At 44.4% G+C, this 27492-nt stretch overlaps 1 protein-coding gene across 1 annotated transcript; it reads left to right on the top strand.

Annotated features, from left to right (window-relative positions):
• The first annotated feature begins 10900 nt into the window (after positions 1–10900).
• On the top strand, positions 10901–26902 carry UCP2 (uncoupling protein 2). Its single transcript, XM_075592743.1, has 8 exons — positions 10901–11222; positions 12937–13095; positions 17548–17774; positions 18537–18744; positions 22455–22649; positions 23992–24093; positions 24645–24825; positions 25132–26902. The coding sequence occupies exons 3-8, from the start codon at positions 17649–17651 to the stop codon at positions 25244–25246; spliced, it is 927 nt and encodes a 308-aa protein (XP_075448858.1). The 5' UTR covers positions 10901–11222; positions 12937–13095; positions 17548–17648; the 3' UTR covers positions 25247–26902.
• Positions 26903–27492: the final 590 nt, after the last annotated feature.

Genomic DNA, 27492 nt, shown 5'->3' with positions numbered 1-27492 from the left:
GACCCAAGGAGAATCTCGGACGAGTGGAAATGACGTTATTGCGGAAGCGCGGACGCACCAGGAATAAGTGTTGAGAGCGCAGGCAAATGAGCGTGGACTCAAAGACCCTATTGAAGCTCTAATATACAGAAAAACCTGCTTACTGCAATCAGTATTGAGTATTGGTGCAGAGAATACAGTTTTTTAGTAAAACTATTGCACTTTTTTGCACATTACTGAATCCTTTTTTCTGCTGTTTTTTTCTTCTTCTTCTTGGGTTCCTATTCAGAGAGAGCCACTGGATTCTTAGTCAGGTTCCCAGAACAGCCCCACATCCCATGATAACCCTATCACGGAGTGTAGTCCCAATTGTAGCCTCCCATATACAGGATTGTTCCAGTAATTCTGATAATAACCATTCGGGTGCAGAATTAGTGGGACAGAGAGTTCAGTTCATGAGCCTCCGTTCTAAAACCTCCCATGTCGGTGCCCCCCTTCCCACCCCCTGTGTCAGCGGCCTTGCAAATCCTCCCCTTTCACACCTGTATTTCTCTCCCCCCTGTGTCTCACTCTTCCACATTCTCTTCCTCTCTCCCTCTTACACCCTCCCCCCCCCCCTGTAATCGGCCCTGCCTGTACCTTATGTTTCCACTTACTCTTCTTTATAGAGTGTAAGCTCCTCGGGGCAGGGCCCTCCTTACCCACTGTAACAATGTTTGTTAATGTTTGATATTTTACAGTCTTCATCCTCCCACCCTATTGTACCGTGCGACGGAATATGTTGGCGCATTATAAATAAAATATAATAAGAGTAATTCTTTAATACGTACTGCACTTTATAAATGAATAATATCATAAAATGTGTGTCACGTAACTCCCCTGAAGCCCTCCTCTTCCCTTCCAGCCCCAGCTCACCGACAGATGAATTTGCAATCTCTCCTAGAGACTAGCAGAAAGCCAATAACATATGGGGATCGTCATACATCCAACAGGTTGCCACTTAGAGGCGAACCACGCATGCAATTTTCTTGGTGAATCTTTTTATTAGGTTGAAGCAGGGAGTCTCTCGAGATGAATCCCATTCAGTTCAGCTCCAGGGACCCCCTGCTTCCCGAGATAATTACCTTCGTATGGGGTGTCGGTAACCGCTCTGCTCGTTTGCCAGGGTTCATGCGCTGGCGGAGTTTCACAGCTCCCGCGCCCTGTAAGCCAATAGGAAGCCAACAGCTGTCGCCAGTTTAAGTTCTTTCAAAACTAAAGCGGTCTCACATTTTAATCTGGTGCGCAAACTTTTTGCCTTGCGCCCCCTGCCTGCTTTTCAGCCCCCCCCCCTACTCACGCCCCCCTTACCTGGTCTGAAGCATCAAATGACGCCACGGGGTCATGTGATGTCACGTGATCCCCGCGGCGTCATTTGATGCCACGTTGCCATGGCGAGGCGTCTCCGAAGCCGACTGAGTCACGATAAGTGAAATTGCAAAGGCCTCACGCAGTCCCCCAGCATTTCATTTAAAGGCCTTGTGGAAGAACATGGGGCCTCTGCAACCACCGCACCCCCCCACCCCAAAAAAATCTCGCGCCCCCCTGGCCCATAACATATATTATCTCTTACTGTGCATGCAATGTCTTGTATATAATGTATAACCCTGCTCACTTAATGTAACTAAAGTATGTATTTGTAACCATGTCATCATAACTCTGTGCCCCGGACATACTGGAAAACGAGCGGTAACTCTCAATGTATTACTTCCTGGTAACACATTTTATAAATAAAATACCTCATCAGGTCGGCTCATCAGGTCGGCCTGTGTGACCCTGGAGCTTCAAACTTAGTCGAAATACTGGACCCCCTTTGGAAGTAAGTATCTCGGTAAGCAGGGGGGTCCGCGGAGCTGAAATGATTGGGGTTCGGCCCCGGAGACCCCCTGCTTCAATCCTAAATTTTAAAAAAATAAGAAAATAAAAAACGGCTTGGATTGCTCATATAATATACCCCAACATAACGGGGCAGTCAAGATCCTGTAAGAGGTCTCAGGGACAAGAATAAGCAGCTGCCCCCCCCCCCCCAAATAAGCCAAGTCTCCCATAACCAAAGTGACATTGGACCTGCCCAGAGACCTTGACGTTTTGGGATCCTTGGGGAGACAGGACAGTGGAGGGTGCTTAATAAGGTGACAAATACTTCCACAACCACAAAACAGGTCCAGCCCTTAAACATTACAGAGGTGCAGACAGGCCTTGTGGTGACAAGGACACTATTTATTGTGATGCTCTTCAGTGGTTTACCTTGATGGTCTTCCCTGAGTGTCTTATAGTGAAAGCATTAGAGCTATTAGCATCTGCTTGTAGAAATAGTGCCCCACCCGAAGCTGCCAACAGGTATCCATGGGCTCATTCCACAGCTCGGCATTAACATACATTTAGTATGTGTCCTTTATAGGGATTCTAGTGACTTATTTTAATTAAACTAAAGATAAAATGTAAAAAAAAAAAACGGTGGGAAAACTATAATAAAGTTGGTAATCTTTCTACGGCAGCACAGGGAGCTCCCGATCAAAATAAGTCCATCTTTGGGGGAGGAACCCCGCCTTTAAATTATACTTTGCGTTTATGGGCGGAAACCACGTTCCCACGTGAACGTGTGAGGTCACCCCGCAAATGACTGTACCTTTCTGGGAAGGGCACACGGCTGATGTGCAGGTGTAGCGCCCCCGTTACTTGCGCTGACTTAACGCAATGGTGCGCGGTCTGTTTTGAATAACGGGCGCTACATCTGTACGTGGCGGTTATTGTGTCACCCCACAAACCCGCCAACGGTCACTGGTTATTTTTACAACTCGCAGCCACGAGCTATAAAGTCTGTGAGGATCCCTAGAGATCCAATATACCGGCGCAGCACGAGAGATCATCACATCAAGGTGGTTTATTGAGTCCAAAATGCACACATATGTGTATATATATATATATATATATATTATATATATAAAACACGATTCATAATCGCTCTCATTACACTGAGATTGGGGTTAACCTTATCCAACACGTTCATTCAAATCCTTTGCGAGTAAAAGAGAAATATCCTCATCCTATACCCCTGAGGAAGAGAGCAGATCGCTCTTGAAACGCGTAGGGTGGAGGTTCAAGCCCCGCACACATTGGTGTAGTACCCCCGTACATCGGTGAATCAACGTGAGCTGCCAGCTAACCATCTCTTATAGCCGCCGACGAGTTGAACCAGCTGTTGCGGTTTTCCATTATTCAAGCGCCCTGCTTGGCGCCCTGCAGGAGTACCTGCTGACAAGTTGCGTCCACGAGCGGATAGAGACGCCAGCTAGCAGTGAGCAGCAGATAGACGAGCTCACGGTGGTCCGTGGCTGACATCGTGCTGAATCAGCTGCAGCTGAGTTCTATCTGCTCAGACGTGCTTCCTGGAGCTGCAGGAGTCCCTGCTGATGAGCTGCACCCACGAGCCAACAGAGACGCCAGCTAAGCAGAGAGCAGCACACAGATGAGAGGGGATACTCTCTAAAATATCCACTGCCTGCAAACCTATTCCATCTGGTGAGTAGGCATTGCTATCATCAACATTGGTGCTACGGAGCAGTTGAACCACCTATTCAGATTTTTAATTGCTTAAATCTATGTGTCCATGCAAATTGTGCATTATAGTAAATATTAATTGTTATTAAATGATTTTATTGTCCTAAAAATACCATTTCAGTATTCAGCTGTTATATGTTGTCTTATATGTTGTTTGTTTAATGTTTCAACAGTATTACGCTATGTGTTGTGCTTTCTCTTTGTTTTCAAGCCCACCGTGAGGATCAACAATCTTCACAACCAACAGGCTTGGTTTTCGTATATCCTTTATAGTGGTAAAATTTTATAGGCGCCCACGGAACTATTCCCTGTCCATACTGTTTTCCTGACCAGGGGGTCAGGCTTTGTGTCCTAGGCAGCCCCTTATGTATAGTTTTAATTAATATATAAGGTAATAGTTACTACACCACACACATTGCGGTTAGCGCTACCTGTTTTGTTGTTTATATATATATATATATATATATATTATATATATAAAACACGATTCATAATCGCTCTCATTACACTGAGATTGGGGTTAACCTTATCCAACACGTTCATTCAAATCCTTTGCGAGTAAAAGAGAAATATCCTCATCATATTCTGGGTTACTGGTTCCTTTTAACCCCTACACGGCCAGAGGGGCAGGCCAAGCAGACAGCGGAAGGGTTAAAATCAGAAAACACTTTGTTTCTTTTAATGGGGACGGTTCTTGTATTCAAAAAATAAACTTTCGGTGACAAAAGAGCTTTGCTGTGTATAAAAAGTCTGTCTGGCAGTTATACACAGTACAGCTACTTTTTCTTTATGGCACACTGAACTCTGCACAGCGTTCATCCATGGAGACTCCCGGGCAATTGATTTCATCACTGCTGCCCCCCCCCCCCCCAGCACAGTGATGCAACCTTTACATAAGCTGCTGACACTGTATCTGCTGCAGCAGAAGGCCCCTTCCTCACAGGGGAGGAGGTGGGAGCTGGCTACTTATTGGCTGCCTCGGCAGGGGCGCTGGCCCGTCTCCTCCAATGGGAAAGAGCCCTGGTGATCTGACCAGGGTGGCCAGGAAGGAACACCTGTGCAGCACATGTTCCATAGGTTCAGGAGATCCTGCTGATCCGTCAGTCTGCAGAGGCACCTAGTTATCTCTAGTAACCCCTTCACTGCGGATTTGGGGCTGTAAATCTGTATATATATTATTATCATTTATTTATATAAAGTGCTAACATATACCACGGCGTTGTACAGTGGGGGGAACAGCAGTGACATAAAGTAGAATTACATACAAATGAACGCAAATCCGTACAAAAGGTACGGAGGCCTGTGTGTCTGCACGCACATGCACTCACATGCACATGCACACACATGCACGCACATGCACACACAGAGAACTGTGTATTCCATGCCTCTGTTAGTGTGGAGTGAGTGTGTGTATAATTTATTTAGAGAGACTAAATAGAACTGCACCATTATTGCCCCATTCCCCATTATATACCTGTAACGGTTTATTTAATACCAATTACCTGTATCGGTATTTAATACCAAAATGTGCAAAAATCACACTCCAAAGGCAGAATACAGAATTAATGGCACTATAATATCAGCCACTATAGAAGAGAGGGGATAGGGAGTCATTATTCCAGGCGAGCAATGTAACAAAGCAGCGGGGAAGGTCAGCAGAATGTATTGCAGGTTGTATAGGGAATGGTACAGTATTAGCAGCAGAAAGAGAGAGGTCGTGATGCCCCTTCATGGATAATTTGGCAGACCTCATCTAGAGTACCCCCCGGACAGCAGATCTCCAGGAGGACCTCAGTAAATGATAGATTGTGCAAATAAAGGCTACAAAAATCGTGCATGGGCGACATCATCAAACTCATCAGGAAAGACTAAAGGGTCTTAATATGTACAGTTTAGTGCAGAGAATGGAGACGGAGATATGAAACTTCCAAATGCATAAGGGGTTCCCACAAGGTACGGGGGTGGGCGGCATATTTCTGAGAAAGTGTTAGAACAAGGAGTCATTCTCTGAAGCTGTAGGGTGGCAGGCTCCGGGGAGGGGCGAGCAAGTAGTTCTTAGTGAAAAGGGGGGTGTAAACCCAACAGATTTGGTAGAGAGTAATACAGAAAAGGGATTAAAAAGTGCTGGGGATAGAAATAGGGCGATTCCTAAATATGGGAGAGAGCCAAAGATAAAGCAGGGCCTGGGGTTTTACAAAAAAAGGAGGAAAATGGGCAGATTATCTGCCATCATATTGTATGTTTCTATTAAATAAACTCACAACTAGGCCAATACTAACGGAAGACGGCATAACAGGCTTAATAAAACGGACACGGCTATGTTTTATTTGACATTAACAAATATACATATCACATTGTAGAACCGCCGCCTGGTTCTGGAGTTTGGTGGCTGCAATGTGCACAAGTGACTTTAAATGACTACAGTATGTCCCAGTAATAATCTGTATGCAGAGCAATGCACGGCCTCTCCGGCAGCACAAGGCTTCTGCGTTTGCATCTGAATGTGTTCAGAGTTTTCCTTGCCCTAGGGGCAGTTCACTCCAGACAGTGCTAAAGGCAGATTGCATGAAGGTGATACACCTCTGTATGAAAGCTTTCCTCCCTGAAATTCATTAGCACACAGAGAGTAGCGGGCACCATGGGGAGAGGGGAGGAGGGGGTCAGCAGTCTGAACATTGACTATTTCAGATCTCACAGATGTGTTTGGAATGGTGTTTATTCCTAGTTTCAGCTGATCCCTTCACTGCTAAAAGGTGTTTGCGACGCCTTGCTCTATAATAGTCACATACTCAGAGACAAGACTTCCCTTCTGCCATCATGCTCATGTATTGCACAGCAAAATGTTCCATAAGCTTTCTCTTTAGGATGATACACACGTACGTGACTTTGCCCTATAATTTATATAAGCTAAACCCTCTGGCGTTCTCTTTCTGAGATATGTGTGTAGTAAACGAGAGCACGGCTCCAAAAAACAGATGCAAATATTTCTACTCTGCGTCAATGGGATAAGGAGCTTTTCCCCTGTTTTGGGGGGGGGGGGGTAGTAATAGTCGGAGTTACAGGAGATAGTCAGTGCAGTAACCGTAAGTGCAGGTTATGCTTAATTTGTGGGGTGAGTTTTAAGGATAGTCAGTTTTAAATCAGAAGGTGAACCCCATTTGCAGGGGAAGAGATGGCAGGGAGGCGTGGGTGAGAGCAGGTGTGTGTATGTCCAGGTTCAGGCTTAGGGGAGATCCCCATCAGCAGAAAGGAGTAGATAGCGGTGTGAATAAAGGATTTCTGGGGGTGCTTTTTATTGAGGGGTAAAGAAGTTGTTGGGAGAAAGGTGTAGAAATAACATATATTATTATGTCACGTGCATTACTGCTGTGAAGCGCTATGTACATGGATGGCGCTATATAAATAAAGACATACATAAGTAGGTTTATGTTTTCCCATTGATTTTACAGTCAACACAATTTTAAAAATCCCAGGATTAGTCACAAATTATATGCATCAAATAAAATATCTTTAATCTCATGAATGTGTACGCCACCTTGTGGGAAAATATGGGTACTGCTGCTCACCAATATCCAACTAAATACTCTTTGGCCCAGATTCACATGGGTGCTAAACTTTAGCATGCCTTTACTCCCATTGCTATGAATCGAGGCGGAGGTATGCTAAAGCTTAGCACCCTGGTGTGGATTTGGGCCTTTATTTGCAATCTTACCATGTAGAGAAGGGCTCTTCCTCTCCACCACACTCAGTGGCCATATCTGGCCTTGGACCCCCTGCTCCGTCTCCTAATTTAATTGCAGTTTCCCAAGCAGTTACAGTAGCAATCCCACCAGATGAACATGTTTTCTTTAAAATACTGAGCGGTCCTCTGGCGCTAAACCAAGCTATACTTATACCGGTTTAGTTACCAGTGTTTTCACAGGGCATTTAATGCGGCGTCCAATAGAAACCTGAAAATGATGACATTGTGGCTTCCAATTGGCCGGCAGGACCTGCAAGATTTGGCGGCTATATTGAATTCCTGAAAGAGGAGGAAATCATTTATTTGTATCTATGGGGAACTCCCCTGAGATCCCGATATACGTACTGGCTTAGTTAGCAGTGTTCTCCTCCCCTATTCAACATTTCGTCCCCTACACGGGCTATAATTTCTAACTATGATTATTAGACAAGTATTACATATTAACAAGCTATATGGTGGGCTATAGAACGATATCATGTCATATTCGTGGGAGAATATAAATATAAAATCAATTAATATATCGCCTACATAGGTCAGGCCATATTTAAACGTACATTATAGACCAAGTGTCACCTTCGTAAGCACAGTTGTCAATGTATGCAGAGTACATACCCATCACGTATAGAGACTGCTGCCAATAGATGCTTCATATAGTCTATACAAGAAGGATAAAGGGTTAACCCAATTTCTCCCCGTTACACATGGATGAAGTGATGTGCTTTAACGACGTGTGTAGGATAATCAATACCAAAGCATAATGAATAAGTCACACTAAATCTTAACGAACACCTCTATGAACCCAACATTCAGGGGGGAAAATAAAGGGGGAAAAGGCAGAAAGATGCTGTACAATGGATGAAAATACACAAAATACACAATATTTAACGTTATCAATTTGTACTAAAAGATCAAAGAGATAGTCAACCCCCATGCATCAGCATTTTATATATATATATATATATATATATATATATATATATATACAGTGCAGAATAAATGAGTACTTCAGTATTAGGTGAAACCTTTTTTAATTTGGACTAAGCTTTCAAGAGTTCTCCTCTCTTCCTCAGGTCAGCAATACTGTATAATAATAATATATATATATATATATAGACAGAGAGAGAAAGAGAGAGAGCGAGAGAGAGAGCTAAACAAGAAATAAATAGTAGTGCCGATAGTGTGAGGTGATTAGATAATAAATTGGTAATGTGATATATTGTGGTAATATACTAATGTGCTATTATTGTATTAATTCAGTGAACAATTCCAAAGAAATATATAGACAAGAAGCATACAGCGCAAATCTTAACAGTATGTTTGAGTGGAAGAGATTATACACACCACTTATAAAGCCAATATATTTTTAGGTAAGGTACATACCCTGGTGTACACCTATCCCTACAAACTGCAGCCAATTTAGGTCTGCGGCTCCACAATCGCCGCCTTGAAGATTTGTAGAAGAGTGACCTAATTGTAATAATAATTGCGCCTAGGTCACTCTTCTACAAATTCCAAAGAAATGTTTAATAAATGTGATGTATAAAGATGAATGGAGTGGGTGCCACTCTAATAGTGTGTGACAAACAAACAATGAACAATACAGAACAAAAAATACAAAATGACCAGTCCAATGATAAAGTCCAATCAATGGTGATGTAAGACTTACAGGTGTTCGGGGTCCAGGCTGCGTTCAGAAGGATGAACCACATACAATCCGGTTTTACCTAAAACAAAAGAAAGAAAGGAAGCGCACGCCCCATAGTGTAAAGCGGTATAACATTTAATAAAAAGAGGTGAGGGAGGGAAACAAGCTCCCTCACAAAGGTAGAATACTAAAACAGCATTTGTGAAATCAATATCACCGCCAGAAGTTCTGATCCGCAATCTCAAAGGATCCTTTAAGAAAGTTGCCCGTTGGACGAAACGCGTCAGGACAGGATATTGCATCATCATGCTTGACCATGCCAGGGCACAAGATGCAAAACCTGCGCAATGCTCCACACAGCGGGCACAATACAAATATCACACAGGAATCTGGATTACAAAATCAATGGAAGGTTTCCCTGTTCCTCCAGCAACATCGTGTACCTCATCATGTGCATGAAATGCCCAGGGGGCTGCTACTACATAGGTGAGACGGGACAGGGGCTAAACAAGAGAATGAACCTGCATCGCCACAGCATCAAGCGCAGAACAAGAGAGTCCTGTCTGCGAACATTTCTCTGAGTGTGGCCATAAGATGAACGATCTGAAGGTGGCCATACACAAAGGTAATCTTAGAATACCAAAAGGGAGACGGTTGCATGAATACAAATTTATGAAACTGTTCGGGACACTGACCGGTGGCCTAAACCAAGACCGTAGTTTCATGAGCCACTACACAAGAGTGTAGTGCTAAATCCCATGTCTATACATACTGCGCTATATGAACGCACACACACCTGTGTCTTACACATACAAATGTACAATGTCATTCTATCCCTATATATCAATAGGGACCACATAGTATCCACACACATTTATAGTAATGCAACACCCTCTTACATTTCAACACACACCAACACCATTGGTATACACTACCACTCCACACACACCTTTTGTAATGCGCTGTATACACTGTGTGCACTTTATAAATGTATATTTACACACACACACACACTCTTACATCACAAACATTCAGGAACCATTTAACACCTAACGTCATAAACTGCATACTGCACAGGGGGGAGGGATAGGCTTCATCCACAGATAACATTCCAGGCTGTTTTAAAGTAAAACGTATCTTGCTTTATCGATTGTAACACCACCCGAAGAAGAGATCAGTGAATCTCGTACGCTCGCACAAATAAAAGCATTTCATTAGCCACAGAACGGTATTTGTTTTTTATTTGAGATATATATATATATATATATATATATCTCAAATAAAAAGATCACTTGTGAGCAAATTCACATGTCTTAGACAGGTCAGCAACCCTGCCTTTCACCATTATCACCTAGCATACAGTGCTTCCACTGCAGCAAGGGACTCTGGGAAATGAAATGCAAATGAGTACACTGTGTCACCTTTTGCCTGAAATCCATTTTTACACAGAACCCTTATAAGCTAATGCTCGCTGTTAACACAGCTTTTAAGCACAGCATGGGAATCAGATGCAAAGCCAGAGAAACCACTCACATACAGAGAGAGAGAAGAGAGAAGAGAGAAGAGAGAAGAGAGAAGAGAGAAGAGAGAAGAGAGAAGAGAGAAGAGAGAAGAGAGAAGAGTGAGTGTGTGTGTGTGTGTGTGTGTGTTGCCCCACTAGCTAACGTGAGCAAATGTGTGTTTCTAGGAAACCTGAGGATTACACCTAGGGCAGATATAATTACATGTTGCTAACTCCTTTTAATCAGAAGGCTGGCTCCTCTCTAATTTGAATTAGTAGAGAGATGAATGATTTTTCAGCCTCCTCCCTCACAGATTCCTGCAAATCACTGAGAAGTGAAGAAATCTCCCACCCCTTCCTTATCTGGGCACCAACTGGATATGTGACAAGCAGTAACTGAGTCAGACCGGCTGTGTCCTCACAGTGAGGGGGAGAGAGGTGCTGCTTGGTTAACAAGGCTGCAGGATGGCTGGGGAGGGGCTGAGGCGTGGGGGGGGATCAGGCAGACCCGCCCTCAATCTCCTATTGTCCATGCCTGCCTCCCTGTCCCTATATAAAGAGAAGCGCCGGCTAGTTCTGCTCTGGATCAGCTCCTGATCACACCAGACAGAGGACAGCCCCCTGTACCCACCTCCCACAGACACAGCCCCCTGTACCCACCTCCCACAGACACAGCCCCCTGTACCCACCTCCCATACACACAGCCCCCTGTACCCACCTCTTCCTACACACCGGATTACATTTTCTCCATCCCGGTAAGTAATGTGTGTGTATGTATAATGCTCTTTATAAAGGACCTGGTGCCCCCTGTGTATAACACACGGTGCTTTACTAAATTACAATACTGGGTCAATCAATGACAAACAATGGGGACAAATGCAACCGGTAAATTGCCCAAGGCAGAGGGTGACCCTGCCCCGAAGAGCTTACAATCTAAGTGATTTCCTGATGGATCTGCCCCACTGGGGCTTCATTTACTTGGCAACTTTCTTTAGTTACATTGTATCTGATTATTTTCTATCTCCCACATTTCTGAAGTTTATTTGTTAAAGATTTATTATTATTATTATTATTATTATTTTTGGTATAGATTGGTGACCAGGGTCTGTTTGTGGCAGTGTCTTTTATCTTTTATTTTGTTAAACTGTCTGTAAATCTAATTTAACTGTATTTAATTATTCACGTTCTGATTTTTATGTGGAGGGGGTGTAACATTTTGCCACTGAATTGTTTTGTATAGATTTTATTATAACCATCTGTTATCCAGTACAATCTCTTGGGTATTGTTAAAAATTAAAATAAGCCATTAATTAATATATAACTTGACCCTGGATGACTAGTGTGTGGCGGTAATCATACACACGTGTGTGATTCTTTGGAGACATGTCGTTCACATGTCAGAATAATGAGTATTTCGGTCATGTAATGGCTGACCTCTGCTTCTTCTCTCCTGCCGGCTTCTGCTTCCTAACCCGGCACTTTCTGTTTGTTTGCTGGTGTCCTTTCTGTAAATCAGGGGGTTACGTGTACTTTAATTACAAATACCTTGACTAAAATTCGTGCTAATTTAGTTTAACTCTGATTTTGGTATCACGTGAGTTCCCTGTTCCTGCAGCCCGACTTCCGCTGGTTACCAAAGGAGACTTATAACACATGTCTGCAGTCTCCCCTAGTAGTGAAGGAGTTAATGTTGGTGCCCTAGTGCAGGGTTGCTAAACTGCAGTCCTCAAGGCTTCTCTTCCCCCCCCCCCTTCCCACAACAGGTCAGGTTTTCAGGATATCCCAGCTTCAATACAGATGTCAGTCTGAGCCACCTGTGCTGAAGCAGGAACTGACTGAGCCACCTCTGAACCTGACCTGTTGGGGGGAGGGGGTGGGGAGCTGTTGGCATTGAGCACCCCCTGTCCTACTGGCCACCTTGGTCCCAAAGACTTGAGTAGTGACTGAAGAGCTGAGGGGTTTATGTGAGCATGTAACACCTAAAGTGCTTTGGTTGTTAATTGTGATGTAGGCAGGTTTTTAGCTCTTCGATTTTCATTAAAAACAAGCGATTGTAACCCTTAGTATGTATGTATTTCTTTATTTATATAGTGCTGGCTGTGTACTCGGCACTTTACAAAGACTATACAGTACAGGGAATTATAATACAATCGGCGCAGAAACGTCAGATAATAGGATGGGAAATCCCTGCACCAGAGAGCTTACAATCTAAGTGGTATATTGGGAGACTAGACTGGTTATCAAATATGTACATTTAACCCCTCCTGGGCTAGTGGTGCCTGCACTGCTGTACTTACCAGGACATAAGTTAACTCTCCCAGAAACCTCCTGGGTCCTCAGAGCCTGCCTGTATTCTTGCTGGCAATGACTGGGTTAATGCCCCCCCCCCCCCCCACATGAGAATTATTCAGGCCGTAATATGTTTGTGACTCCCTATATTGACCGGTCCTCTCCCGTCTCCCTTTGCAGGAAAAGTATTATGATTTTACGGCACCTTGTTTCCCACCGTTCTTCTATGGAAAGCAAAGGGTATCGTATTTTCACTGCCGGCGGCAAGTGTGACGGCCGGGACTCCTTCAGAGAATCCTGATCGCGGCTCCACCCCCGCCCCAGCAATCCTGGGATAAGGTAACGTCTGCTGGTGGGATTGCGTTACAAGACCCCCTTGGTGCTGTGCGAATTCTGCAGCTTGTAACGTGTTACAAAGCAGAGCACAGCATGCAAAGTAATATGGGGCTACGGTGCACAGGATACGTAAAAATAGACTTTATTACTAAAGTGACACGGTGTGAGCCTGCTAAAGTCTATTAAGTATCTTTTGCGCATCGTTGCCCCATATTACTCTGCGTGCTGCGCTCCCTTTTTATTTGCCTTTTTGGATTCTCCTGTGTGACGTCTCTAGCGTGCGGAACGCGCCGGACGAGCGTGTAATTGTGAGCTCGTCGTTATAACTGCTGGATGTTCCAGATTCTTTGCACGTGTGTATTATTTATGCTCTAGGGTGGTTTATCCATATAGGTAGAACAAGTCTGGGCTGTTCATTTACAGTCCCTGACTCTTGTCTACCAGCGGGATTCGTAGTGTTACATGTACCACTCATACTAGGAGCCCTTATCAGCTGTGATTACATATGCACACTCACTGATGCGCTCATAGTCCTCCTTCATGCAAGTTTGCATTAGCACTCATATATTGCATTATTTGATTCAGGATCCTGATGCACTGATATCCGAGATTTTTGTTCTATTCTACTTTATTTTTGTGATGGTTTTTAAGCCAGGGGTCTCGATCTCCATCCTCGAGGGCCACAAAGAGGCCAGCTTTTATGGAGATCCCTGCTTCAGCGCAGGTGGCTCGGTCAAAGATTGAGCCATCTGTGCTGAAGCAGGGATCTTCATGAAAGCTGGCCCTCGAGGACTGAGTTGGAGATCCTTGGTGTAAGCTAACGTATCTTCCTCTGTCCCTTGGGCAATGACTTGCAGCACTGTATAATGATGATGAGTATCTCTCTCCACCCCCTTTCTTCTGTGGACAGAATTTAAAGTCCAGTGAAATTGCTAAAGAAAAATGTATGCTGTAACTTGCCCGAGGTCCCTAAATGAAGCTCTGGTTGTCATTTTAACATAAGTGTCCAGTGTCCCTGAGTAACATACAAATACAACGTATCTTTCAGAGCCTAAAAGTCTTCTCTTATAGAGACTGGTGTACTGCCCTCTACACTCTGGTCCGGGTGACTGTGACCGGCACTATGTATGTGACAATCTGACCTCCTGTAACATTTTTTTTATTTTATTTTTCTTTCTTGACCCTTGGCTACTCGAGGTATTAAAGCTGCAATCAAAGTCCAGAGGCCAAAAATTCCTATTAAATTCAATGGGAGATAACCATGGCAATCTCAAACTTGCTCTGGGCAGACATCCATTTTCACATCCCGGAAACTTAATCTTTCAACTGCTCAGATCTCCTCCTTCTGATTTACCAATATATCCCTCCCCCCTGAAAGGACGACAAGCTGAGACCTCTGAATGTAACTCTAACACCTAGAGCAGATTCGTTTTCAAGTCTTTTACTTTACTTTTCACCGTTGCAAAATCTTTTTTCTTTTTTTTTTTTTTATTCCTTCCGTTTTAAGCAATTCCACCCTTTAAATTATTAAATTGAATCCTGAAGACCTCAGTTGTTGACATTGTCAATTTGGGCGCTTAAAATGGCCGCTGCCACTTTAAGGCTACTGGATATTATGGCAATAGCTGATACCGTTGAAATGATAAATTGTGATCGCTCGGCAAAAATTAGGTGTAGCGGGGGAAAAAATGACTTGTCAGAAGTATATGACGCAACCTAAACTGGTAATGTTTGGGGGAATGGGATTCTGCTGTAATAAAGACCTATTCCACATTGATGGGTTTTCTTTCGGGGTGTGTAAAGGACACTAGTTGTGGCTGACAGAAGTCTGAATGTCCAAACAACCTGGGAACTTAATTCTCCAAAAAAAAATTACAAAATGTAAAACCGATTTACAGTACGGCTGACACAATCAGGCCTGCGATGGTCCTGATGAAGATCTGATTGTAAGACTTTTGTTGTGTGTTTTTTTTTCTTTTTTTTTCTTCACAATAGAGCAACTTTCTGACTGAGAAAAAGGTACCAGGCTGTCCAATTAAACTGTGCATTTGGTAACCTTGATATGAATGTCTTTATTGTAAGACCGTGAGAAGGCTTCATAGCCATCTGCACAGTGAGACTCCTCTGTAAATACATTCCTTCTGCAGACGAGCAGTACCAATGTAACTGGATCCTGCTGGTTCTGGAGATGTTTTATCACTGGACATGTAGGGGGTGGCTTTCTGTTATCACTACTAGCATGTTAAATGGGAGGACTGGGGGAGGGGGCGAGGCGACCCGTCTGCCAGGGAACCCTCATGTACTTTCCCCCAGCTAAGAACTGTTGATTAAGGAGACAGGAAATCACTTTTTAGGGCTCGTCAGTTGGGCTCAGAAAACTCAAAGGGCCACGAGTATTGTAATTTCATATCATTTTTTTTACTTATAAAATATTTTTCTAGGAAAGTCTCCTTGATTTGAAGTCTGCCCTGGCCGCCCCGTGCTAACATTACAAGCTGGTTACAAACATGTTTTAAAGTTGGAAGCGGGTGGCTTTTTTTTTTTTTCTTTAAAGACCCGCCAGATGTTTGACATTTGGACGTGTGTATAAATGTGCATTACCTGGGCTTACAAGTGTTTCATTGTAAACAATGGCACAAAGTCTTCTTTTTTTTTTTTTTTTTTTTTAAATATAAAGACCACTACAATCAAATGAGCGGGAGCAAACCATCCACTGAAGCCCCCATGGGCTGGATTTGCTTCCAAGCAGAAGAGCCCCCTCTAGACATGAGATTCTCTTCCCCACCACCCCCCCCCCCCCCCCCCGCTCCCCCTCCCCCTTCTCTCTATGGGGTTTTAGAAGTAGCAGATGCTACAACAATATAACAGCTCCCCACCCCTAATTTCAATGCCCCACTAAGCATCATGCCTTAGAGATGCAATTAAGTGAAATGACAAACAATGTAACATGTAGATGGCAAGAACTGAGCTGTGTACCTCAATCTCGCACTGTTGTCGCACGTGTGGGAATTTAATAACTTTACTTATTTTATATAGCGCTTTTCTCCCATGGGACACATGGTAAAAGAATAACACATTTCACGTTATAATAGAGACCAAACTCGTGGTCCCCAGAAAATACTGTGTAACTGTCCGGCAGTGCAAATATCTTGGAAGTGTACATTGTATCACTGTGCGTTGCTGTTATCAAAATGTAACACACATACTGGCACATTGTTTAGACTAGTGGCTGAGAGATGCAATGGTCATGCACAGACCTACACCTACTTGTGCAATCAAACAGTGAGCGTGTTTGGGGTATGATGCAATGTGTTGCAGACCCCTCAAGATTAAATCGGACCACCTCCATTTCTGGGCCCACCTGACATGATCTTCTCCTGAACGTTGGTGGTTCTGCAGCATGACTGGTGCTGTTGGCATTAGATGGTGGGCTGTGTTGGTAGAACAGAGGCAGTTTGTTGTTCTGCTGATTGTCCTATCCAAGTAAACGGCCCACATCCTACAAGACAAAAGCTGCTGTCTCTAGTTGCAGATCCTGACCTTGCCCAGAAACGCATGCAGTCAGCAGCGGGGAGGGGGAGGGGAAGTCCCTTTATCAGGAACCTGGGTGACGGCCCAGCTGGACAAAACCAGCTTTAAAGTTGAAGATGGCAGAGGCCTTGGGTTAAACTCTTTTTGTTACTGGAAGGAAATCCCTTTGTAGTCGTTACAGGAACCAAATGGGTTAATCTAAATAAATGGCACACTTAAATGGCAAAAATAGTTCATTTTCATCCTGGCCTTTTTAGATGGGGGGGGGGCTCTTGCAAATTGGAGATGGCAGTGACCTAGTATTTCATAGGGCTCACATTTAAATCAGAAAGCACTTTTGTAAGTGAGGAACGGCCTAACAAATGTTTTTCACATTTTGAAGCAAATCCTTGTATAATCCCCTCTCTCCAGAGGAAACAATGTACTTCTACCGAAAGAAGATGGCCCTCAAGATGAGCAGGTTTTTAGATCAATGGATTGAGAAGTGAAAGGTCTCGTTTTTAGTATACTAGGGTGGACTTTGATTTTTGTTTTTAGCATGTTAATCAGTAAAAGAAAATATACATATGAAAAATCCTTGATCCTTTCTAACCTGTGGTTAAAATGTCTCAATGATGCACTTTATTCTGTTGCTACAATTACTTCAAATGTAAGAACCAGAGGTTTAGAATAAGTAATGTACAGCATTTTAACCAGGAAATGATTAAACATTTTACCAGTAGATTGGAGGTCTCTTCCTTTCTGAGACAAGGTGGCTGCCATTTTGTATAGCAGAAGTATCTGGAGCATAAACAGGCCTCATGGCGAGAACGTGCCATTAAAGTATCTTGTGGCAATCGTTGGTACAATGTTTTAACATTGGTCGCCTAGTATTCCCAATATATAAATATGTCTTCATGACTTTATTTATTTTTCTTCTTCTAGACTCGGGCAGAGTTTGTTTGCCTTGTCTTATCACTACATCAGAACCCCCCCTTTCTCCAGACCGTTGCTCTCTGGGGTTTCTCCCTTCCACAAAAGCGACAATGGTTGGATTCAAGCCCACAGATGTCCCTCCTACAGCTGCCGTGAAGTTCATTGGTGCTGGGACGGCAGCTTGTATTGCTGACCTGTTCACCTTCCCACTGGACACAGCAAAAGTCAGACTCCAGGTAATATCCTTTTTGCTATGTTTGCGGGTTGTCTGTGGTCACGTGTGCGTGTCCCCACATACATCTGATGCTTTCAAATGCAGTCATGTCTTATCAATGCGGGGGGGGGGGAGAGAAGGTTTGTATCAAAAGGTGCCAGAGCCCAAAGAAATAAATGCATATCTCCACTACCATAAGTCTCCAACTAGAAGCACGTGGCAGATAACCTTTCTCCCCTTCCAGTTAGAACCCCATCCCTATTCATGCCATAGTCCCATGACACTTGATCTCTATTTAGAAAGGGGTACCAGAACTACATTTTCCAGACTCCCTCCAAAACCCATGTAGTTTTTGACCACTCCTGATATGTGGAAGTAGTGGTACTGTTTGAATTCAAGAGTGTAAACCTTTGAACAAATGGGACTTTAGAAAGGTACAACGTCTAGGATATAAAACCAGGTGTGATTACGTTTTTGTGGTTGTTTCTTCCCTGAAGATTCCACGTCGCATTGAAACAATGGAGGTAAAGACTTTTGTTTTTAAGGGTGAAAAATACCGACCCTGAATCTGTATGATGCTTTCATAGGTGCCACCATACATATTCACTGACTCCTTTTTTTTGTATATAATTTCTTTCTATAAATTGAAGGACCCGAGGAGCAGTAATTCCTCCCCTGCTGCAGATGGACATCTTGGATTTGAGTGGAACTCGGCCCCTTTAGCGACCTGGGCAGGGCCCAGAACTGCTGTAAATGCCTCTTCATCCCATTCTCTTCCGTACAGATCCAAGGAGAGATAAAGGCCCCACATAATATGAATGCTCCTCAGTACAAGGGTGTCTTTGGCACCATCTCCACCATGGTGAGGACTGAGGGGCCAAGGAGTCTCTACAACGGGCTGGTGGCCGGTCTGCAACGACAGATGAGCTTTGCGTCGGTCCGTATCGGACTGTATGACTCTGTAAAGCAGTTCTACACCAAAGGATCTGAACGTAAGTGATGGTTCCTTTGCCACCATTTGTATTCTAGCACTTTGGCAACTTGCTGTGTTCAGTGGTCAAAATGCAATAAGAAGGAATAGCAGGAGAGCATAGCCAAGTTATGCAAGGGTGCGGGGGGGAGGGATAGATGGTCAAAGCTTGTTTAATACCACTTGGGTTTTATATAGGTTAATGCATATTAGTTTGAAGACTAATGGTATGTTTGTAGGTTGCTAATGTAACAACCAGGTGTGTTTACTTTTGTGCTTGTAATCTGCTTCTCTATAAAAATATAATTCATATAGAAATTCTCCTAACGGGACTCTCCGCACATCACAATTACAGTATCATGTGCAGCACATAGGATTATCAGGCGGTCCCTGTCCACATCTTAAAATCTCTCTCAGGCACCAAAAAACAAGGACTAGCCCAAAGTCACAAGGAGCCGACACTGGGAATTGCCCCAGATTCCACTGATTCAAACTCTGTCGTTATCGGTCGGTGTCTTTACTCAGTCACACCTTCCCCTTCCTCATGTTTGTACCATCAACCTTTAATTACTTCCAGTGTCACAATTTATCCTGTCTCCTGTTCCGCACAACCAGTTTACACGTATGATTGAGTTCTGGGTGTGTTCGGGTCTTGTGTTTCTCGAAGTATGAGTTTTGGTTGATTTGATGGTAACTGACCTGTCTCTAAAAAATGCCATCCTGTTTATCCACTCCATGTAATGCAGCGGTCCCCAATATCCTTAATTAGGTGTGAACATTCAGAACTTCCATACACCCATTCCAATCGGCTAGATTGAATATAAATAGCCCCTCCAGAGACCTCTGCTTATTAAACGGGCATTGCCTCTTGCCCGGTTTGGTTGTGCTAAACGCAGCAGTTCCTTACACTTACAGCCATGCAATTATCTAAGCTGACGATCGTTGCATTCTTATGATACTCCTTCCTAGGGTGCGCAATATGGCTGCCTATGTCAGAAGCGCTGTGGCTTTCTAAATGGTTGCTATAGCAACCCAAGGAAGCTTAATAAATTAAACACCATTAGAAAGGACATGTAGGGGAAAAAGTGCGGTACATATTCAGTACTACACACTTATTGCTTGGTTTAAAAAAAATAATTGTATTTTAAATTAAATGCTGATTAAATAGTAACATTAAGAGTTCTTCGTAGATGACGACTGATAACTTGACAGCTAATAGGCGTAGCTAGCAGGAGGGATGACCTTCTCTTAAAGATTAAACTAACCAGTGCTCCAGGGATAAGTGACCTGTTCAGCAGGAAGTGGGTGTCGTACTTTTTAGGATGGCCTCAGGAGTCTCTTCCTGTTGCACTTTTTGGTTTCCAGTGGTCTGGTCTCTGTGATCGCCATTACATGTTTGACCCTCTCCTGAAACGGAACACGCTACAATAAGACACATTTGAGTATATATTCCATTGGCCTGGCTACTGATTGCGGGACACAAACAGTAAGGGCTCGTTCAGGGAGGCAGCTGAGGACTCGGAGGGGGGGCGTGCGGGAGGCAGTGCTGGGAGTTTGCTGGCGACATGTGATTATCCCCCAGCTGCCTTTTCAGCGTTGGGGAGGGGGCGGGGCTACAGGCTGCAGGGTTAAAGTATCCAAGCTGCAGCCATGAAATCATTCTGAAGAATGATTTCATTGGCTGCCTTGGTCCCTGTGACGCGGCTTCAGCTCCAAGAAACGAAATTTTCGTTTACTGAGCTGTCGTCAGCGGCAACGCCTGGCTTCGGAGGCAGGGCAGTAGCTACCTTGAAAACAAGTATTCAAATTGAATACTTTGTTTCTCACTGCAGCAAGCACGTCAGCACGCCCTCCCTCCGAAGCCAGCACCCTGAACGAGGCCTAATACTTGGTCCATGGTGCTGTGCAGATTGACATTAGTAGTATTAGTAGTATTAGTAGTATTTTTCCTTTGATTCTCCCAGGGGAGGTGGAAGTGTACTTGGATGCTCTAATACCCAGACACAAGTGCCCAATTCATGGGGGGGGGGGGGTATCCCCTTAAGGCTGACTTTAACCCCTCTGCAATGCATGTTGACCCCCTCTGGCCACACAGGTGTTGAGTATCCAGTGAACCAGGGGAGCTCAACTCCAGTCTTCAAGCGTGCCCCCCACAGGTCATGATATCCTTGTGTAACCCATCCTTGCCTGGCTCCTAAGGCTGGGGCCATGGTGCCTTCGCCCGTGCGGAGGCTGTGAGGTAAGCGGGTGCTTTACCTGGCCATGGTGGATGGGGCGTTCCTAGGGGCGTCACGGAGCTGGTTCGCCCTCATTGGGTGAACCGCTCACGTGACCGGCCTGTTGCGCCAAGGAATCAGTTTGAACTGATTTTCTTGCACAGCGCGCGCCCCCTCCCCACTTGCGCCCGCACGCAACATGGACACGAACACTGCCTTGAGGCAGTCTGTTTGCTCAGCGTGCGACGCCTTCACGCGGTCTGCCGTATACCATGGACCCAGCCTAAGGAGTTGCTGTGAGGGTAGTGTAGATGTGGTGCCACAGACTCTTTACCTTCTCGGGGTACTGGCATTCGTCTGACTGGTATTGTAAGCTCCTCAGGGTAGTAATAAGGGCGCCAGGAACTTTTATACACACAGGACAGGTTTATTCAGGACAGGTTTTGATAACGCATGCTTCCCCGTATCCTATAAATCGGTCCAGGGAGGTTCCACATGGCTGTCCTCCTTTAGGTGACCACCTTTAGCGGCAGGAACATGATCTCCTTTATCCTAAACGCCAGAGGATTGGTACAAGCGCCTAGGAACTAGGTTTTGGGGGTCCCATTTCTTCCCCCTCCCCCTGTCGTCCTGCACGGAATTCCTACTCGTGGGAATGCTGAAAGGGCAGATCCAATGTGGCACCCATCACTAGGGGGGTCACTACCCATGGTGCCCCTGCTTGTGGGTACTCGCATACTGCTCTCCAATGTCACAGTAAAGCAGGCTGGTCCTCTTGATTGTGAGCCCTAAAAGTAAGGGGTGTTTTCCCTAACAAGTGCAAAATAATATGACCACACTTTTTTTTTTTTTTAAACACAGGTGAGACCCAACACCACCCCCCCAACTCTCTTGTCCTGGTGGTACTTGGGATCCTCCCCGGGGTCTGAGGCCTAAACCTCTAACTTTATACCACTTGGTGACCACACATGTCACTATGGTTACCTGGGAGTGGTTGGCTAATCACCTTCCTCCACCCCCTGTTACTGGGCAGATTAAGGGCGGATTCTTTCTAGACTAGGGGTGGGTCTTGCAGTCGGTTGACTGAATAACAACAATACCTTAAGAGTCATTGCCTTGCAACAATTTCCCAGACCTTAACCCCTTCTATACCTTTAACCCAGAGGGGATACACCTGCTTCAGCACATATGGGTCAATCAGAAGCCCAGTCAAACTGCACCCTGTGCTGAAGCGGGGATGTCCTGAGAACCTGACCTGTTGGGGCACTGGAGTTGAGCACAACTGCAGTAAACTGTATTAAAGGAGCAGTTCCATATAACAGGCCAAAAATATAAACCATTTATCACTGTAATTGGCTTTCTTAAAAAAGGTTTAATCTCCATTATTTTTTTTGGTGACTTGTCCATTACATATGCCACTGCCCTCGGTTCCCCATCCTAGGTGGGACTTCACTTTGTTTGCTGCGGTGACTTGCCCACTTTGGCCACGTTTTGACTTCCTGTCATCGCTTTACAGATGTTGGGATTGGAAGCCGGCTCCTTGCTGGCTGCACCACGGGTGCCATGGCCGTGGCTGTTGCTCAGCCAACCGATGTGGTGAAGGTCCGGTTCCAGGCACAGGCCAATGTGTCAAGCAGCAGGAGGTACAAGGGCACCATGGATGCATACAGAACGATCGCCCGCGAGGAAGGCATGCGCGGCCTCTGGAAAGGTGTGTACAGCAATCTATCCTCCCCGTGTAGGTACAAAAATACACTTGCTGTTGTACAGACGTAGCTAATGTTCTTGCGACACATGGGGTGCTCCCGAGGGTGACCCGGCACGATGGCCTATTCCCTTCTCGCTCGCAGCTGATTCAAAACAATGGACACAATGCAATGTTGGCTACAGTTGTTCTTGTAATTGACCCCTTCAGGTCAGCAATGACAAATGGGTCTGCAACTGTTCTTTCCTGGCTCCAAACGGGTCACATTGGCTAGATCCATAAAATATAAGTTCGGTCCTTGGCCAAATAATAGATGTTGCTGGCGGTTTATGAGCGCGGGAAAAGAAAATGGGTACCAGGAACTCAGACTTTTGCACCAGAAACTTCCGGGTTGGCTGGTTCGACCTATACTGATGTTGAGTTGGTAACCATTGAGTAGATGTTGCTTTCCTCCATATGCACAAACTTCCTGATCCCTCCCCCCTCACTTTTGAAAGGGCACCTTGCTATACTCCAACATTAATAAAAGGTCAAATAGCATACAGTAGCTGCAGATCGACACCACATAAACCCATTTACAGACATGCATGAGAACTTATAGGATAAGTGCCGGGCTATTTATACCCCTTTACACCCCATGATGACCTCACTGGTGACTAGGTAGAATGGGAGGGGCGGAATCTGGTCTTACGGTTTACACCTGTCAATTAACCCTTTAACCACTTAGTAGCCAACCAAGAGGGGGCTACACGTGTAATGCGTAGTTAAAGCAGCGAAGCGAAAGTGTCCTTTTTTACTGTTCATGTCCGACTGTATCTTGCAATTATTTTTTTTTTTTTATTCTGTAGCTGGTTTGTTGCAAATTTGCATTCCAGTGACACGAATGACCCATGCCATCCACCATCATTAGTACAGCCTGGCACATCCACATCTGTTTTCCTGTTACTGCGGCAAGGATTTCATTTAAAAATGGTTGTCACAATATAGAGGAAGAACTTGTGATGTGCCCTTTTTGGGAGGACTGCTGCCTTAATAGGAATCTGCAGTCCCAATAGTTTGCAGGAAAGGTGCAGAATGGGGGAATAAATGCAGTCTTGCTGGGCTCCAGGAAGACACTGCCTTGTGATCCTCGTTGTGGAATACTTTAGTAAAGACCATTTTGTTGGAAGGGTGTACGTTTTGGACTATTTGTGGAACTGAACTTTTTAATTAAATTGCTAGTACAACTTTGAACAAAATTTCACTTGATACCGTAAACTTATAGCGGACTATTTTAATGCACTGCTGCACAAATGCCTCCTATTGGTGTGAAGCTTGATTTTTTATATTTGCTTCTCTGTATATACAGGTACAGCACCCAATATTACCCGCAATGCAATAGTCAACTGCACTGAGCTGGTGACCTATGATCTAATAAAGGAAATGCTGCTAAAATACGACCTTATGACAGGTAAGTCTGTGGGGGGGGAGGGGGGAGGCTGGTGGTGGAGATTGAGAGGATTCCTGCACCTTTTACTGTTCCTCACAGCTGTGTTCAGACACCTGTAGTTGTAGATACCCTAGACCAGGCCTGCACAACTAGTCTGAGGGCTGCAAACAGGCCAGGTTTTCAGGATATTTCTACTTCAGCACAGCTAGCTCAATTAGTGTCTCAGTATGACTGCGCCCCTAATTGCGCCACCTTTGAAATGGGGATATCTTGAAAACCTTGCCTGTTTTGCAGCCCTCAGACTAGAGTTGTGCAGGCATGGGCCTACTCTTTGTAGCCCAGAAGCAGCTGTACACTTTTCTGTCTAAGATCTAGTTTCTATGGTCTCAAATGGTGATGACCTGTTGAACATGTCCAGGTGTTGAATTGACATATACAAAAAGGGACCAGTCTGTGGATCTTTACATTTTTTTGCTGGTCATTATAAAACAACAATGTAATCACCCAATGCAATTGGACATATTCTGTAACTTGAGGTTTTTTTTTTTTTTTTTTTTACATTTTCCCAACAGATAACTTCCCTTGCCACTTCACCTCTGCGTTCGGAGCTGGTTTCTGCACCACTGTGATCGCTTCCCCTGTTGATGTAGTAAAGACAAGATACATGAACTCTGCCCAGGGTCAGTACGGCGGTGCCATGAACTGCGCGCTCGCCATGGTCCGGAAGGAGGGACCCCGTGCGTTCTACAAGGGGTAAGCAAGAACTTTCATGGGACGGCATACGCACATCATCCATGGGTTTCTTGGATCGTAAGGGGTCTTATTGGGGGGATCCACTAAACTTGTATCAATGTTGTTGGTTTTTATTCTGAAAGTTTAGCAACTTATTTTGTATGGGGAGCAGCTGATCTCTTAGAACCAGTGTTTGGCTCACAATAGATACTTCACACTCCTTGTGCATGAAGGGGTTGTTACATATTTGCTGAAATTCAGTGTTGCGTCCTGAACCACAGTGCCATTCCTTCTCCCATGTACAAACCATGTCCTTTCTGTCTCTAGATTCATGCCTTCTTTCCTGAGGCTGGGCTCCTGGAACGTGGTCATGTTTGTGACTTACGAACAGCTGAAGAGGGCCATGATGTCCACCCGAGTTCCTTGGGAATCTCCTTTCTGAACCTGCACGAGTGCCAGCTCAGCCGGCCTGGTGTTTAGAATTAGATGGCACTCTCATTTGTCTACCTCCCTGTAGGATTGTTTACGCAGGGATTTTTAGTGATCCAAATTAGACCATGTTTTCCCTTCTGCATTGAAGAATACTCTCTGTGTGCATTTTTTTTATAGCGGTTAAACAAACATGTAACGTGTGCTCTCCCCTAGCTCATTCATCAGGATCCTTCACAAAGAGGGCTGGATAATTCTTTATACATATAACGCGCTCCTATTTGCAGAATGATGGGTCATTCCTTTACTGAGGTTTACGGCCACTTTGTGAATGACTCCTAAAGTCTTGGTATCAAACATTTATTTTAGAGAATTATAATTGGCATACTGAAATGAGGGATTCATTCTGTATATTGAGAAGCATTGTGGGAGTTACTGGAGTCCATGATAGATAAACCTTTTAAACGGTCTATATTCTGTCATAATGAACCTAAAATAACACTGCGCCATTGTCTGTATTTAACTGTGACATATATCTTTCTTTCATTGTTAGATGTGCACATTTCCGCCAGGCCTTGTTTTTTTTTACCCTTTTATTAATTCCAATTTTTGAATGAGATTTTACACTTGACCGATTTTTTTTTTTAAAGTCTGTGCACTTTGTCTAGAATAAATAATGGGTATTTTGCCCCTTTTAAGTGGAATTAGGGCTGATTAAGATGGTCCTGTGTGCTGTTCCCTTTGAGAAGCAGACTGGTTCTAGTCTGACTTTCAGGTTCCTGTTCCGTATGCCATGGAGACATCTGCTCCATTCAAATAAACCAGACTAAAACCTTCTCTCCTGTGTGGGGAAGACCCCTCCCGGCATATTGGACAGGATCCTTGTCCCTGGGGGGTTTTGTAAAGTCGCAATATGTACATTGGCTACACAAAGACCCAGCAGACCATTGCACCCCACAGGAGGTAAAATGTTTTTATTCCAGAACACCCATTCCTCCACTCCATTGCTTGGCTGCATTGATGGAGATGTAAAGGTAAAACTAAACTCATTCCCGCTCGCTCCCCCCCTCTCCCCACAATGAACGTCAGGGGTTGTTTTTCTTTGTTCTAATTTAATCTGGCTGTAGAAAGCATCCATGTCTGATTTTCTTCCTTTGCTGTGGTTCAGCAGAGCAACAAGATGGCTGCATCCTGGGAACAGCAAGAAACTGAAACATTCCAAACATGAAAGCCTTTCCCAGCACAGTATCCACTCTAATACGGGTGACTTGTGTCAGCAGCTAGCAATCTTTACCTTCCTGGTGTCCTTGTTTTTAACTAGTTCAGGGGTGGCCAACTCCAGTCTTCAAGGGCAAACCAACAGATCAGGATATTGCTGCTTCAGCACAGGTGCCTTGGTCAAGTGCCACCTGTGCTGAAGCAGAGATCCTGATGTGTTGGTGGCCCTTGAGGGCTGGAGTTGACAACTCCTGCTGTAGAGCGTAAAATCTAGAGTGGGGGCACACAGAAAGTACGTGTATGGAGAGTAACAGGTGAAGTTGTACTTCTTTGCGTGACTTCAACTTTGCAGCTTCGACAGACCAAATGAATTGATGGTTACCGCTTTTTGTTTTGTATGTCCTTTTTATGAATGACTATGCATGGTTTAAAATAAAGTCCTTGTACAAAACCCTGCTTGTCTTGCTGATTTTTGTATTTACATGGTTTTCCGGATATAGTGGGATCCTTTTTCAGGTATAGGGGGGTTGGACACAGGAACATATGCGAGATGTGGAAATGCTCCAGTAATTTTGGTCACTGAGGCTGCACAAAAACTAAACCTGTCTAAATGACCCTTTTGTGGTGGTTCCCTTCCCTAACTCCCATTTCAAAGTTTTAGGCCCATATTTACAAAGTGGTGCTACTTTCCAGCACCAGAAGACTTGCTGAAAAGTGGTGTACTGCTGCTGGAAGGTACGTATGGGTCATAATTGGCTACATTACAGGACGGTAAGGCCGTGGTTCCCAACCTTGGTTTATATTGTATCACCATAGTGACAAACGTCCTGTTACACCTAAACTATTTAACCGGTTTAGTTTCCACATGTTAAACCTGTCACTCATTGCAATTTACTGTGTGTGTGTGTGTCCATTTTTAACACATACACAAGAGACTCTAGTGTACACCCACCATCCCCACATGTGCTAACCTGAGACTTGACAGTTGCATACCACTGTACAGTCCTCGGTTATACGACACAATGCGTTACTCAAAATGGC

The sequence above is a fragment of the Ascaphus truei genome, chromosome 3 (assembly GCF_040206685.1).
Source record: "Ascaphus truei isolate aAscTru1 chromosome 3, aAscTru1.hap1, whole genome shotgun sequence".
Taxonomy (NCBI): Eukaryota; Metazoa; Chordata; class Amphibia; order Anura; family Ascaphidae; genus Ascaphus; species Ascaphus truei.
This window is presented reverse-complemented; position numbering and strand designations above follow the sequence as displayed.

Bases quoted from the DNA above. Each gene is read 5' to 3' on its own strand.
- UCP2 (XM_075592743.1), top strand. From the start codon at position 17,649: ATGGTTGGATTCAAGCCCACAGATGTCCCTCCTACAGCTGCCGTGAAG. The intron at 17,775-18,536 runs GTAATATCCTTT...TCTTCCGTACAG, and splicing joins CAGCAAAAGTCAGACTCCAG to ATCCAAGGAGAGATAAAGGC. The intron at 24,826-25,131 runs GTAAGCAAGAAC...TTCTGTCTCTAG, and splicing joins CCCCGTGCGTTCTACAAGGG to ATTCATGCCTTCTTTCCTGA.